Below are 14,943 nucleotides of genomic sequence, written 5' to 3' on the forward strand. Positions count from 1 at the left end.
GCCCTGGTAGGCGCGGGCCTGCCGGGTGTCTGAGGGGCAAGAAAAGGGGTGAGCGCCCTGACGGCTCCTTGGGGGGACCTTTAGATGCGTGAGTGGATTGGCCTCCCCAGCTTTTTCCTCCCCAGTTGAGGGGCCTCAGCGAATGCCTGACAGCTGGGTAAAGTTACTCCCGCCCCAGTGAGAGCCAACTCGGACAGGTTGTGCCACCAGCTAGAAGTAAAATTTCCGGTGAGCTGCCCGCAGCGCTGTCCCATTCTCCCGGCTGCCCATTGTGAAAAGCTGGGCCAGGGCTTCCTCCTCGTAATTTTTAACTACCTGTTATAAAATTTATGGGTGGGTTTGTAAAAGGAATGCGGTCCCTGCATCCAGCTGAGGGGACTGCTTCACTTACTGCGGAGGAAGTTTGGGGAGGGGTGAGGGACCCCCTGTTGGTTGGGCTGGGGCACCAAGCCATGAAGCCGGGTGTCCAGCCCAATGCGGGACCAAGGGGTGAGCCGCCTACCTTCAGCTCTCCAGCTGGTGGTCTGAAAGGCTGAGCTGCCACCCACCCAGCATATAGTCTCCATGGGGGATTAATTCTGCCCCTCCACTGGACTCAGTGCACAATAAGGGATCTGGAGGGGCAGGATGCTCGCAACTTCAGCGTGAAAGGTGGAATCCAGGGTCGGGAAAGGTTCTTTCCTCGGGGCTTCTGAAGTACCTCCCAGCCACCCAGATGCTAAAGCAGGAAATTTTTCTGAGAAAGGCCAGGCAAATGTGGGTTACCTTGCAGGACTGAAAACATTTCAAACAGCATGTGCACTCCAAAGGAGAAGGAAGTGGGAACCAAGATCTTGGGCCTTAATGTTATTTTTAATTCTACAAAGATTGGGGGTGAGCTGCCATCTGAAGCTGAGAAATGAGACCTGACCCCCAGGCATGGTCTTGGGGGAAATGTTCCTGCTCTATGAGAAAGGGACCTGGGGATGAGGGGCCCTTTGGGGGTACTGGAGGTCGCCCCCAATTCTCACCCCTCCGGCTGCCTCCGCAGTACTGCCCAGGGCGGATCCAGTTCTCTGGGCTTTTGCTCTTCAGACCACCGCCAGGTTAGGCTGGGCAGGGAAGCTGCGAGCTGCCGGAGTCTGGGGTGGGGTGGGGGTCTACAGGGACACCAGGGTGGGTGGTGAGGATGTTGTTCTCTTCCTAGGAAAATGGTAGGGGTGGAGAGCATCCTTTCTCAGTCCCTTCACCCCACCAGCCGTTACTGTCCCAATGCCACAAACCCATCTTTGGCTCCCCCAGATCCGGCCTAAATCCCCCATTTATTAAGGAAAATATTAAAAATTCAGCACAGCGAGAGGAGGCAGCCTACTCCCAACGCCAGAACCCTTCTTTCCCTACTCCTGGGTCTCCTCTCTGCCCTATCCGTCCTCGCCTGGTGTAGCCCGGCGCGAGGGGAGTGGGCGGTGGGTGGGGGTGGGGTGGGGGTCGGGGGATGCTCCCTCTCGGAGAGAATTGGGTAAACATGGCGACCGCGGCGCCCATTTGCACACGCTACACAAATGCATCGCATTCCCGGTTGTTTGCAGAAAATTTACAGCTGAGTAATAAAAGTTTACGATCGACTCACAAGTTGGATTGGCCACAAGAAGTCATGTGGATTCCATCCATGAACGTGAACTTTTTATTGTGGTTTGTCCGTTCCGAGCGCTCCGCAGAACAGTCCTCCCTGTAAGAGCCTAACCATTGCCAGGGAAACCTGCGCTGGGCGCTCCCTTCATTACCAGTATTTTTTTTTATTATTATTAATCTGATTAATAATTATTTTCTCCTCCATTTAATTTTTTTTTCCCTCCCAGGTGGAGTTGCCGGAAGCTGGGGGCACCTGGGGAGGGTGGGGATGGGGGATGGGGAGAGAGGCAGGAGTTGAGGGCATCTCTCTTTCCCTTCCCGACCCTCTAGCCCCCCAAGGGGCAGGAGGAATGCGGGAGCAGGAGTTGAGATGGGGAGCTGCAGATGCTTCCGCCCCTCCCTTCTCCCAGGCTTTCCCTCCCGCCCCCATTCTTGCAACTCTCCTTAATTTTATTTGGCTTTTTGATTAAGACTATTCTTTTTTTATTTTTAAATTTATATAAAGTATATATGTGTGTGTGGAGCTGAGACAGGCTCGGCAGCGGCACAGAATGAGGGAAGACGAGAAAGAGAGAGAGTGGGAGAGAGAGAGAGAGAGGCAGAGAGAGAGAGGGAGAGGGAGAGTGACAGCAGCGCCCGGTAAGTGTTTCCTTATTGGTTCAAATATGTAACTAATGGTCCGTAGCTGGGTGGCGGTTTCAAGATAAGGACAGCAGCGGCTTGTCTTGGTTAGAGAGGAGAGGGGGCTGGCGAGAGGGTGGGCGCGTGGGCAATTGTGGAGCGGAAAAGTGGAGGGGGGAGGGAGAAGAAATGGGGTTAAACTGGAGGATTGGTAGTGGGGGGAGTGTATTGTCCTGATGTCACTGTGCGCCGAAGTTGGGAGGCGGGGGAGCAGGAGGACTGCGCCCCTGGAGCGCAAGGCCAGGTCTAGGGCGCCGGTCCCCTACTTGATGCCCATGGTGTCCTTGGTACCTGTCCATTATAGATCTGCGGCCTTTTGGTTAATGGGACTGGAACGGAAGGGACCCGGAAGCTCAAACTGCAGGGTAGGAGAGAGAACCTGTAGGCTGTGTCCATTTCCCCCTGTGCAAAGTCAGGCCCCCACCCCCCAAACAAACTTTTGAGCACCCCTTCCCTGCTCTGCAGCCCCCTCCCTCCCGGAGAGCGCTGGTGGGAGAGCTCACACATGCGCAGTACGGTCCCAGCGCCCGGCCGCGGAGCAGCCAGTTAGCGCAGCTAGGCGGGCGGTGGGGCCTGTTAATTGGCAATTAGGGGGGAGGCTGGTGGCTGGTGCGCGTCAGCCAAGGGGAGAGCGTCTGCCCACCCCTCGCGCCCGCCCCCACCCGGGCGGATGGAAGGGAGGGAGGCGCCCTACTCTGTGGGTTGAGGAGTGGGGTTGGGGGATGCGGTACTCAAAAGCCATCTTGTGCTTGGAGAGAGGGGCCTATCTGGCTTCTCTCCCCCAGAGCCCCCCCCCACCCAACCGCGGCCACCCCACCTGGGATGCCCACTGGACTGCTTCATCCACCTCGCCTGGCTGCGCTGGGCTAGGACCTGCCCTGTATGGGGGGAAGGTGGGAACGGGGTAGGCCCCAGGCTGGGCGGGGATAGGCCTAGACTCTGTAACGCGGCCTCCTGAGTGCATGGTGGCAGTGAGGGTTCAAGACGCGGCTGACTCGTGAGGTAGGGGCGACAGAATGGAACTGCCCCGAGAGTCTCGGACGCTCGGGATTCTCCTAATAATTGGTGCTAATGGCGCGTTGTATATAGTCTTAACCCGACACATATGGTTTCATAACACAGTGGATTGATTTTTTCCGAATGTACGTGGCCCTGAATGTGTCGCAGTTTGATGTATGACCCAACCTGGTCCCCGGCCTGGGTCCGAGACGGCCCCTATATTGTGTGAGCTTTTGTTTATAAAGGGCAACGCACACGCAAACGCTTACACTCCCGGGAAGTCACATCCCAAAGCTTGGGGCGGTGGCGGCGGCGGCGGCGGCGGCGGCGGTGCCTATTCCTGGGGAGGTCCGAGAGTCTGAGAGCCAGCCGGACTCACCTTCAGTCAGAGCCAAGCCCCTGCCCACCCCCGCCCCCATCCTCTCCCAGAGGCGCGACTGGGCTCCTTTGCCGAGCCCGAGTGGGGGAGGGGATGCTCCTCGGTTTCCTGTTTAAACCCTGACCCGTCGTCTGGGGAGGGGGGGGACGGTGGGGGAGAAAACCCGTTTTTATCAAATTCTTAAAAATACAGTTGACTTCATTCAAATCAAACCCTTTGGGCCCGACTTGATGGTGAATCTTCCCTCCCCTCCCCCCACAACGCTTTCCCCTCCCTTCCTGCCCCCCCAAAATTCCCCTTTTGCAGCCGACATAAAGGCCTCTGAGTATTCTCCCGGGGGAAGAAATGGCATTTTCTCTCCCCCTTCCCACCGACCTTCCCCCACCCCCCCAATAGGACTTGTGTGTCGGCAGAGGCGTCTGCCGAGGGGCTAATTTCGCTTTCCTTGTTTACGATCGAGAAAAGCGCTTGGCTCTCCCCAAATGGGCCCAGCCCGCCGCCTGCTCCTGCTGCCGCGCGCTCTCCCGCCGCTCCCGCGCCGCCCAGTGTCTGATGTCCCGGGGAGCCAGGCTGCGGCCAGCCGGAACCCCGAATCTGTGGGACTTGAGAAGGGCAAGGGGAGTGCGGTGGGCAATGGAGGGGCCCAGGAGGCCCGAAAATGGGAGCCTTTCTCCTGCGTAATGTGGGAACAGCGGACCGGTGAGGCCTCTATTTCTCTTTCGCCTGTATTTTGTCTGCCCCCACCCCGCGGATGGCGGCACAAACCAGGGTGGTAGGGGGCAAGTCTCCTTTGTTCACCCCTGTGAGGAAGCAGTTTCGGAAGAAGGCTTCTCAAGCCAGTGGGAATTCACCTGGGATATTAGAGGACTCCCTCCTTTGGAGGGGTGGGCCTGGGCGAGGGTAAGATACCCCTACAGGGATCTAACCGAATGTGCTGAGGGCCACAATTCTGGGTGGTAAGGTGGCGAGGCCCACACCTTGACAATATTATCTTGAAGCGTCCTTATGTGATATTTTCATCATTTGATTTTCTGTTCCTTCCTGGCTAAGGTCCTGCAGGCCCCCACTGTTCCCAGGCCCTTTACCCTCATACCCACCGTTATGAGTCTCAGGGATGCAGAGAAAGCAGAGTAGCAGGGACAATTTGGTCCTGGTTTTCCAGTTTTCCAGTCTGTCAAGGGGATAAACTGGGCCCAAATGCTACCCCCCTGCTGCCCCATTACTTTCACTTCTTTCTCTCCGTCTCTGGTGCTCCAACAAGAGGGGCCACCAATGACAATCCCCAGTCTTCTTCCAGGCCAAATTCCCTGTGGACATGATCCTTAGTGCAGGACAGTGCTGCTGCGATTATCTAATAATAGCCAGGACAGCTGAGAATAGAATTTCGCTCAAGGACTCTGCACGCCCATGGCAGAGGTTGAGCAGAGACACCCAATCTGTGGGTCAGAGCTTGGCTAAGCTCCCTGGATCCCAGGGCCCCAGTGCCTCACCCTGAGCCCACTCTTTGGGCACCGTCGAGCTGCCTGGGGCCTGCCCCTTGTGCTCTTTGTCAGCCCTGCCATCCGCTATATTTCATGGACGGGTTCCTAACTAAGGAGAAATGGGCAGAGCAAACCCTTTCTCTGGTCTGACAGTTGTGTTCTCCGCGAAAAATGAGACCTCGTTTGGAGAAGGCGACCTTGCTGGGTTGGCTGTTGTGTTCAGAAACCAGGCTTTGTAATTTTATACATTTATTAGATACAAGCTCAAATGTACAGACTCAGAGTTATGCATGAATATATACAGACTTATTTCCTTAGGGGTTAATTGTATATTACCATTCTTATACTTGCTCAACCGCCGCTTTATGTGCATGCGAAATGTTGTTAGTCCTCACTAGATGAGAATGGGCTCATGGAAGCACTGGGTTCACCAAGGCAGCCCTTCTGTGCATGCTTTGCTGGAAATGTGTGTGTGCGCTGGAATCGGAGTATGCGGGTTCCAGTAACTAACGGATATCACAAAGGCTCTCTCAGACTCCATTGCTTTTGCTGTCCCAGCAGCCAGGCAGAGTAAATACTAAACCCCTCCTGCTTTCTCTCTACACCTCCCCCAAACTTCCCTAACTCTGAGACCATTTTAAAAGGGGGCCCCAGTTGTATGGAAAGTGAGTTCTGCCGGGAAACTCTCTCGGGGGTACGGTGGGCTTGTGAGCAGTTCTGAGCAGGCAGGGCTGGGCCCTAGTGCTGGCAGCCCTGCAGGAGCTGAAGGGATTGGAGAGGTTAAGAAGGCGGCCTCCAGGCCGTGGTCCGAGGCGGCTTGCGGCCCAGGAGACCTTGGAGAGGCCGGTGGAAAAGGTAAGCCAGAAGGGGTAGGGATGGATGTAGTGAACGATCTGTCCCCTGCCTGCCGGAGCTGCTCACCCGCCCCCGATTTGCCTGTCTATTGGGGAGATTAGAGGCTCTCTAAGGTTCCCCCAAATGCCCAGATCTGGTTACTGGCTGATTACTTTTTAATCTTCTCTGAGGGCCGTGGGGAAACGGAGCTGGGCCCGGCAGCCTGCAGGCCTGGAGCGCGGAGTACGGGCCTACGCTGGGAATTAAACGGCCTCCTTTCCCAACCTTTTCCCCTTCGGAGGCTACGAAAAGACAGAGCAGAGGGGAAATATAAATGTCAGTGGAAAACGCCATAAAAGAAATTACGGATAGGAATGGGGCTGCAGGGGGGTTGCGCCGCTGCCTGGATCAGGTTGCTCCTAAGACTCGCGTGTCCAGACACGCTGCCGGCGCCGAAGCGCGCAGCTTTCTTCCACCTTCCCTCCGCCGGCACCGATGGCGGCCTCGGGCTTTCCGGCCTCGGCCACCCGGGGAGCCGGGGTAACATTACTCTAGGATGGTGCCCCTCACCCCGACCCACGGCCTCTGCCATGGCGCCCCAGCCATCCCTGTTTATTGTGTCTGTGAGTTGTTTACTTGTTTTGTCTGCTGCCACCCTGCGTCAGAAACCCGCCAAACCAGCAAACTCGCCCGGGAGAACAAAGTGCAGCGCTGTCCCGAACTCCCTCCCCTTTCAGGCATCCCCCTCCCTCATTTTTCCTTTCCGAGGGAAGGAAGCAGAAATGGTCCTAAAATAGGGCAGTTGTTTATAGGGTCGGGAATTATGGGGACACCATAAACCTCCGGGTGTCCGGGTGGTGGAGAGACTTGGAACAGCCCTCCCCTTGCCTCAGGCTTTTCTTCCTTTCCCCGGGTAACGGCTGGGTTAAGGGGGCCACAGTCATTGAGAAAGTGGAGCCCCCCTCATCCCATTCTCTCAGTCCTTTTTGCAGGAGTTTTTCCTGAGACACAGGTTGTTGGGTTTTAAATTAGGGTAATGTTGGCGGTTTCATAAAGCAAGATAAAGCACTTCGCTCTCCCCCCAGACTCCCCTTTTCTCAGCCCCCCAAAATAGCAGTGAATTTAAACAAATCCTACAAAATTAAATTGCCCCTTTGCAGAAGATCCTATAAATCTCCAATCCCGCCAGGTGTAGACTTGGAGGGGCCACTGTTCGCCTTTAATTTTGCTCCTGGCTATCAAATCTAAGAGTATCTCCAAAGTAAGTAGTATTTGTGTTTCTGAAATTAATTCCCCCTCCCCATCTTTTTCCCTCTTTTCACTAGTGCAGATTAAATGGTGCTTTCAGATCTACAAACAATAGAGGATAAAATTATTTATAGGGAAATGAGAACGATGTTTCGTTGTTGGCTTATTGTTCCAGAACATAACATTTTCTTTTCAAGAAGGAGAAGTTAGACCAGGGGAAGAAGAAGGGGTGGTGGTGGGGATAAAGGGAAGCAAGGGACCCCCCCAAAAAAAACTTCTGCCATATATAACTTTTATGACATTTACAATTTCCTCATGACAACTCACTGTGACGTCATAAATGCTCAGTTCTTGAATTTTACAATTCTCCTAAACCTCCAGCAAGGGTTTAAGCAATGCTCTGTATGGAGAGGCATAAGAGAATTCAGGAAGACTGGGGAGCCTTTGGCCAGGCCCTATTCTATTGTACCTCCTTCCTAATCTGATAACCTCTTGAGGCCCCATTTTGGAGATTAAAAATATTCTATTTTGGATTTTTATTTTTCCTCCTAGGCCAAGCAGGGCCACTTGTCTTGCCCCCTGAAATCTCCTTCAGTGTCTGCTCTCCCTCCACACACCAAGTGGGGATGAGGCTAAGGCCAAAGGTTCTCTGCTCAGCCCTTTCCCAGCTGATCTTCAGCTGCTTGGGATAAAAGGAGGAGGCTTGGGGGCCATGCCCCCACAAGCCAAAAATTATTTCTTCCAGATGGAGCTGGAAGGGGGCTCAATGCTGAGTGCAATGGGACAGAGATACTTGGGACCCATTTTACTTTTTAACCATAAGCCAGATAAGTGAGTTGAGAAGTCAAACAAATATTGATGTGGGGTTTGTTTCTGCTGATGGTAGCAGCAATAGCAGAGTGGTGGTATGGGAAGGTCAGGCAGAAACCTGGAAAGAGAGAGGGAGGAGAGAAAATATGGCATGAATTAGCAGATCCCCCTCCATATACCTTTCTTCTCTGTTTAATTGCAAATAAAGCAAAAGCAGCTCGAATAGCCTCTCAACCTCCTCTTAACTCAAAAGAGGAGTCGCCAGTGCAGGCCTCCGAGGTGTTTGGCGCAGTTCTCAGCAACTTGACATGCCTCTTCCGCCTCTCCCCCCCCCCCCCGCCCCCGCCGGCCCCCACCACCATTCCCTGTTGACCCTCAACTCCATTCAGCTGGCCAGCCTGGATTCTGTCCCCAGAATATCAGCACCCACAAATGAGATCGTTTCCGGGTTGGATGTGTCAAATTTCACTTTCCTCCGGTGTCTCCAGGCCTGAAGTTTGAAAGGAAAAGGAGCAGGAGTGGTAATTTTTGGAATGCAGTGTGTGTATATCTGTGCGGGGCGGGGCAGGGCGGGTGGGGGGAGGTGCCCAGACAACTCCCTCCACCCCTCCATATCTATGAGAAACTGGGGGCCATTTGGGTGAGTCATATTTTGGTATCCCCAAGCAGCCCCAGTTCCCTGCATTCATGTTCTCTGGTGAACTGGGAGACTACAATCTTTTTATTCTGAGATCCGCGAGATCAAAGGAGCGCTTTACAAAATACCAGGCATTTGAAGTAGGATTTTTTTTTTTAATTTTTAAATTAAAAAAATGTAGTCATAATCCTGTTGAACCAACTGGATAGTCACCCTAGAACAGCAAAGCCGTAACCAAATAATGCGGTTGTGAGGTGAGCTGAGTAATTATTGAAACACGGCTTTTTCTACAAGAGGGATTCCAGCCCTCGCCCAGTGGCACAAAAGGGACTGGTGTGGCAACCACTCCTTTCCTGCTCTCACAAGGGAGAACTGGTGTGTGTGTGTGCGCGCGTGCGCGCGCGTGCAGAGCCTGGTAGCTGCGGTGGCTTCCAGGCGACCAAGCACCCAGGCCGAGCAGTGGGTCCTGCGGCTCCAGTGTCCAGGTCCCTGAGTAGCCCGGGGAGGCGCCGTGCTGTAGTCTGTGGCGCCGGCAGCCAGGAATGGAGTGTGTGTATATCTGTGTGCGAGGGTGGGTGAGTCACAAACATCTGCGCAGAGTTGGAGGATCTGGAGAGAGAGAGAGGATACTGGCAGAGCACAAACTAAGGAGGACCTCTGGGAAAGATTGTCCCCAAATAAAAATTCCAGATCTCACTCCCCTCACTTCAGATATTCGTCTCCAAGAAACTAATTTTTTTTCCCCAGGGCATAGTGGAAAGTTAGAGGCAGGCAAGGTGAGGCCTGCCCACGAACCCCTTCAGAGCTGGGGTCCAGTTCCACTCAGTCTTTTCCCAGTTTAGTGCCACACTGGCCCCCAGCCCTTCCCTGGCCTGGCGCAGCGCCCTGCTGGAGGAGGGGCGCTTGACTCAACGGGGGAAAACGCTTAAGTGATCAACTTCCAATGCAGCCCTTAGCTTTGGGGGTTCCTGGTCAGTGACTGCCCCCCACTCAGGCCCAAGGCGCCTGTAGTAAGTTCCTTTCCTATAATTAGGGCTCCTGGAAAGCATGTGTTTTGGATTGGGGCGGGGGCGGAGCGGGAGCAGCGAGCGGCAACTTTCCCCCTTTATTCCTTCTTTCTGTTTTTGAACTCCGTTTTCGAATACACTAATTACAGCTCCGAAAGCGAAAATCTGCTCTCACGGCCAACCCCCTTCGGAATGCCTGATTCCGGAGGCCGAGGGGGCAGAGAAGCGCCGAGACCTGCAGGCCTAATGGGAGGTGGTTGTGGTGGGGGTTCTGTTAGGCTGATTTTATAGAAACAAAGAACATGTACAACCCCCCCCAACCCAGGACTGTGCATATTTACAGAGCTCAACTGCAGTTTTAATAAAACATCTGTTCTTGCTTCTGCTGATGAGTTTCCATAATTGTTTTCAGACAAATTTAACAGGAAAATATAAATATGTTTAGAAAACTCCAAGTCCCAGCTTTCCCCCCATAGACAGCATTTTTTTCGCCAAAAAATTAAATTAACATGAAATGGGAAAAGGGATGATCGGCCTCATCCAACTCGCTCTCCCCCCTTAGAGCGAATCCTTCCAGCAAATTTCAGCTGCAAAATTAAAGATCTAACCCAAAGGAGGAGGTTTCTTTCCTCAGGAATGGAAGATGATGGGGAGAATGTGTTGGAAATCAATTTTGCTGAAAATCTTTAAGCAGTGGGGGAATTTATTTGTATTTCTGCTTTCCCTTCTCTCTCAGCATTTCTGCCTTTTCCTCTCAGCAGCTGGTTTCTGTTCATTATAAATCTGCAAGACCTTTCCGTCTCTGCCTTCTGTTTAGGGACGTAATAAAACACTTAACTTTCCGAGGCTGATACTTACATTCGGCTCCTCAGGTCACCTACCCCCGCACCCACTGCCTTTAGGCCCCAAGGGAGATTCTCCCTGTATTTGGGTCCTCTCCCCCATTTGGGCTTGTTGAGGAGGGGCTCGAGGAAACCCAGGCATCCTTGCTGGGGGACTGCAGCACACGCTTCCCCAGAAGCTTCTTTTTTCTTCCAAGGTCTGAGAGCTCTGTCTCTTCCCAACTCACCCATAAAAGAGATTTAAAAATACATAGAAAGTCAACCTTCACTGAAAGCGAAACCTCATTAAGACATCCTATCTTCCATCATTCCATTTGTTGTACGTTGCAACAATTTAATATCTGGAAGGAAATATCACTGACATGATTTATCCCACTAGCAATCTCTCTCTGAATTGGGGTGGGGTGGCATTTACTCTCTCTTCCGGCCTCCTCTACTTGTTACACCGCTACCTTCAGGGCAGAAAGGAAGCTGTGAACTCTTACAGCGGCTACTTGTGTCCAGGGGTGCACTGACTCAGCTCAGCCATCCTCCCCTCCTTGTTTTCTTCCCCCTACCTCTTGCCCTCCAGGGGGCCTGGAGTCCCAGCCAGCTGTTGGAAACCTCTGCCCAGGCACGTCACAAATTCGAGGACAGCTGGATTCTAGAGCAAAAAAGTAACTCACACTGGTGTCTCGGTGTGTGCGCCTACCATGTCACCCCAAAATAAGATAATTCAACTAAAAAATTTCATACTATAAGAACCCTCTTCTATCCTTTCACCTTTTTCTCTGTGGGGAGAAGAAACTGTGGTGCAAGGGAAGAGAACCTTATAATTACAGGGGTCTTTTCCTCACCCTTCTAAATAGCAAAAAATTCTCTCCTTTCTGAAAGGTTGGATCTGTGTTTTTCAAAGCCAACACAAACTGTCTGCAGGAAGACACTTCAACCCTGGAACGAGGTTCATGTTTTAACTAACATGTTGTCTCCTCCAGCTCCTACACAGTCTGCTTTTGGGTTCGAAACTTTATTCCCCCACCCCCACCCCCAGTGACACTCCAGGGAAACCTTAACGTTACAGAAGATGAATAAACGAGTTTTTTTCCCAGCGTAGTCCCGTTTATGGCTTTATTGCTACCCATTGATTACACCGCTTTGTTACACAGAAGGAAAAGATCATAAAATCCGGCGACATCCGGGTTCTTGTTATAGCTAGTCCCCCCCACCCCCCCGCAAATGGTGAGGAGAAAATATGAGCTTTCACTGCTCCCTGCGCACGCCCCACCGCCCCCTCTTTGTCAACTCAAAGCACTTCAAACCTATGTCACAATATCAAATTATCAAATTAAGTTTGGATTAATCAGGCAGGAGAAAACCCCATCTGCACACCTTCCCCTGTCTTAGTGTGCCCACTGCAGCTCCCCCAGAAGCCTTGGAGTCAGCTGCCTTTTCCTAACCTTCTCTTCCTTTTCCTCAGCCCCAAGGTGGAAAGAATATGGGGGTAGGGACAGCTAAGAGGCCTGCTCCCCCCCCCCCCGCCCCCAGGATGTATGGCACTTGGGCTAGAGCTCCCCAGAAACATTTTGCTGGAGTCTCCATGCCCCACAGCTCAGGTCCAGGGGCACCTCTCCTGGCAGGACAGGGAGTCCTGAGGAGGCAGCAGGGGACTTCTGACCTGGGCAGGGGCTTGAACCTGCAGGACCCTAACAGTCCATCAGCGCCCCAGCAGCCTTCCCTTTCTGGCTGGATCCTAGGTGAATTATCCCACCGGCCCTCGCTGGCTCCAAATCATAAATTCTCACCAACATAAACAGGAGTTCATGTCTCTAGAAAGCCCCTCAGAGTTTTCTCTCTTCCTTTCTTCCTTCCTTTCTCTCTCACTTTCCCACCTTTTACTTCTTACTCTCCCTTTTCTATAGCCTTTTTATACATCTTACCTTTTAGGTAAAAATGCTGCGATTCCCCCAAAAGGGAGTCCTGAGAGGAGGCAGAAGTGGGCTGGAGGAAAGCAGATGCATGGCCCTGGGCCCACAGCTCTACCACTGTACCCTCAAGTCTCACCCTGATCCCTTTAAACCTAGTTTCTCCCCACGTGCCTCCTACTCCCAAGCTCTCAGCCACACTCTCCTTCCTCTGGGCACTATTTTTATTAAATTTCTTTCTACTTAAAAAATTATTCTAGTGACATATACAACCTCAAATTTCTTTCTACTTTTGATTTTATTAATTACTGGGGGAAAATATTCCAGTTTAGTGATGGAGGCTTATTCCATGAGTGTCGAACCAGGATTTCCTGTAGATTTCTGGGACCCCCCCCCAATCCCCTCTGAGCTGGGAAGGTGCTCCTCCCGTGGAGAAATCAGGATGTAGTTTTAGAAGGGAAGAGATATAAAAGATGAAATTGAATTGGAAATACAGGGATTTCTCCTGCCCTGGCTCTGGCCACAGCACAGCAAAGTTAGCTGTGGCTGGGAGATTTCCTGGGAGTGCAGCTCTCCTTCCCTGGGCCCCAAGGCCCTGCTGGTGGACATTCCCTCTTCCTTCACCCCTAAACCTGTTCCCTTACATATATATATATACATATATTTTAAATAAATCCAAGTCTTACTTTCAAAGCACACACTTAGTCTCAACTAGGGAATCAACAGAAGCAGAAGCGATTTTTTTCCCCCTTCTTGACATCTGGCTTGCGATTGGCTGGAAGGGGGTCAGCTGACTTTGTCATTTTGTCTGTCCTGGATTGGAGCCGTCCCTATAACCATCTAGTTCCGAGTACAAACTGGAGACAGAAATAAATATTAAAGAAATCATAGCCCGACCAGGTAAAGGCAAAGGGATGAATTCCTACTTCACTAACCCTTCCTTATCCTGCCACCTCGCCGGGGGCCAGGACGTCCTCCCCAACGTCGCCCTCAATTCCACTGCCTATGATCCAGTGAGGCATTTCTCGACCTATGGAGCAGCCGTTGCCCAGAACCGGATCTACTCGACTCCCTTTTATTCGCCACAGGAGAATGTCGTGTTCAGTTCCAGCCGGGGGCCGTATGACTATGGATCTAATTCCTTTTACCAGGAGAAAGACATGCTCTCAAACTGCAGACAAAACACCTTAGGACATAACACACAGACCTCAATCGCTCAGGATTTTAGTTCTGAGCAGGGCAGGACTGCGCCCCAGGACCAGAAAGCCAGTATCCAGATTTACCCCTGGATGCAGCGAATGAATTCGCACAGTGGTGAGTTTTACAGCTCCGAGATATAAATTAAATAAACTGAACTGGCTTTATGACCGGCTTCCCTAGAAGAACGGGCGGAGAGAGTTTTTTATGGCCCCATAAAAACAATCACGCTCGTCTCCTCGCCGACGCCGAGACAGGGCCCCCTCTTCTGCCCCCTCTGCTCGCCTCCCGCTCTCCTGCAGGGGCCTGGCCCCCTCAGCCCCTGACGATTGGAAGGCTGGAAGGCGAACTGAGGGGGCAGGAACCCGGCTGGGTATGAGGGGAGGGGGTAGGGTTTGGGGGAGACCCCCAAAGTCGAGTCAGGCTGAGGAGAAGGGAGGAAGAGAGGAGGGGACAGAGAAGTGGGGAGAAGTTTCCAAGGAGCTAGGGTGCTTGGGGAGGTGGGGGAGCCTAGTCCTTGAGAAATGAGGTCCTCCTCCCCAGTATTGGGCTTTAAAAAAAAAATTAGCTTTTAGACTTGCAGCTTTGTGCCTGGCTCTTGCCTCCCCCACCCCCTTTCTTTGGGACACGCACTTCCCGACCTATGGGAGGACTGAATGAAGTTGGGGTCCCAGCTGCACCCCCAGTGGGGGTGGGGCAGGGCAAAAGGGAGAAAGCTCGAGCCTAAGGGGGCCCGTGAGCTGCTCAAGTGGCCAAGTTGGGAGGGTCAGGACTTTGCTAGGCGAAACCGTCTGCAGAGGATGCCTCGCTGATTGTTTTTAGTGTGTTTTGTGCCCGGATCTCTAGGGGTCGGTTACGGAGCAGACCGGAGGCGCGGCCGCCAGATCTACTCGCGGTACCAGACCCTGGAACTGGAGAAGGAATTTCACTTCAACCGCTACCTAACGCGGCGCCGGCGCATCGAGATCGCCAACGCGCTCTGCCTGACCGAGCGACAGATCAAAATTTGGTTCCAGAACCGCCGAATGAAGTGGAAAAAGGAATCTAATCTTACGTCCACGCTCTCGGGGGGCGGCGGAGGGGCCGCGGCCGACAGCCTGGGCGGAAAAGAGGAAAAGCGGGAAGAGACAGAAGAGGAGAAGCAGAAAGAGTGACCAGGACTGTCCCTGCCACCCCACTATCTCTCTCTTTCTCCTCCTCCCTCGTTCCCCCCAACTCCCTCCTTATCATACACTCTGTATTTATCACTGGCACAATTGATGTGTTTTGACTCCGTAAAACAAAATTAGGGAGTTAAACGTGGACCTGAAAGTCAG

The 14,943-nt window shown here is 52.8% G+C and overlaps 1 protein-coding gene across 2 annotated transcripts; it reads left to right on the plus strand.

Annotated features, from left to right (window-relative positions):
* Nucleotides 1-1,940: 1,940 nt before the first annotated feature.
* HOXC6 (homeobox C6) lies at nucleotides 1,941-14,943 on the plus strand. 2 transcript variants are annotated; one of them, XM_077168001.1, is made up of 3 exons: nucleotides 1,941-2,250; nucleotides 13,399-13,744; nucleotides 14,474-14,943. In XM_077168001.1, the coding sequence occupies exons 2-3, from the start codon at nucleotides 13,591-13,593 to the stop codon at nucleotides 14,779-14,781; spliced, it is 462 nt and encodes a 153-aa protein (XP_077024116.1). In that variant the 5' UTR covers nucleotides 1,941-2,250; nucleotides 13,399-13,590; the 3' UTR covers nucleotides 14,782-14,943. The 2 variants fall into 2 exon arrangements, with proteins under 2 accessions (XP_077024116.1, XP_077024115.1); XM_077168000.1 differs by lacking the exon at nucleotides 1,941-2,250 and having other exon boundaries at nucleotides 12,134-13,744.

This window comes from Tamandua tetradactyla, chromosome 7, assembly GCF_023851605.1.
Source record: "Tamandua tetradactyla isolate mTamTet1 chromosome 7, mTamTet1.pri, whole genome shotgun sequence".
Lineage (NCBI taxonomy): Eukaryota > Metazoa > Chordata > Mammalia > Pilosa > Myrmecophagidae > Tamandua > Tamandua tetradactyla.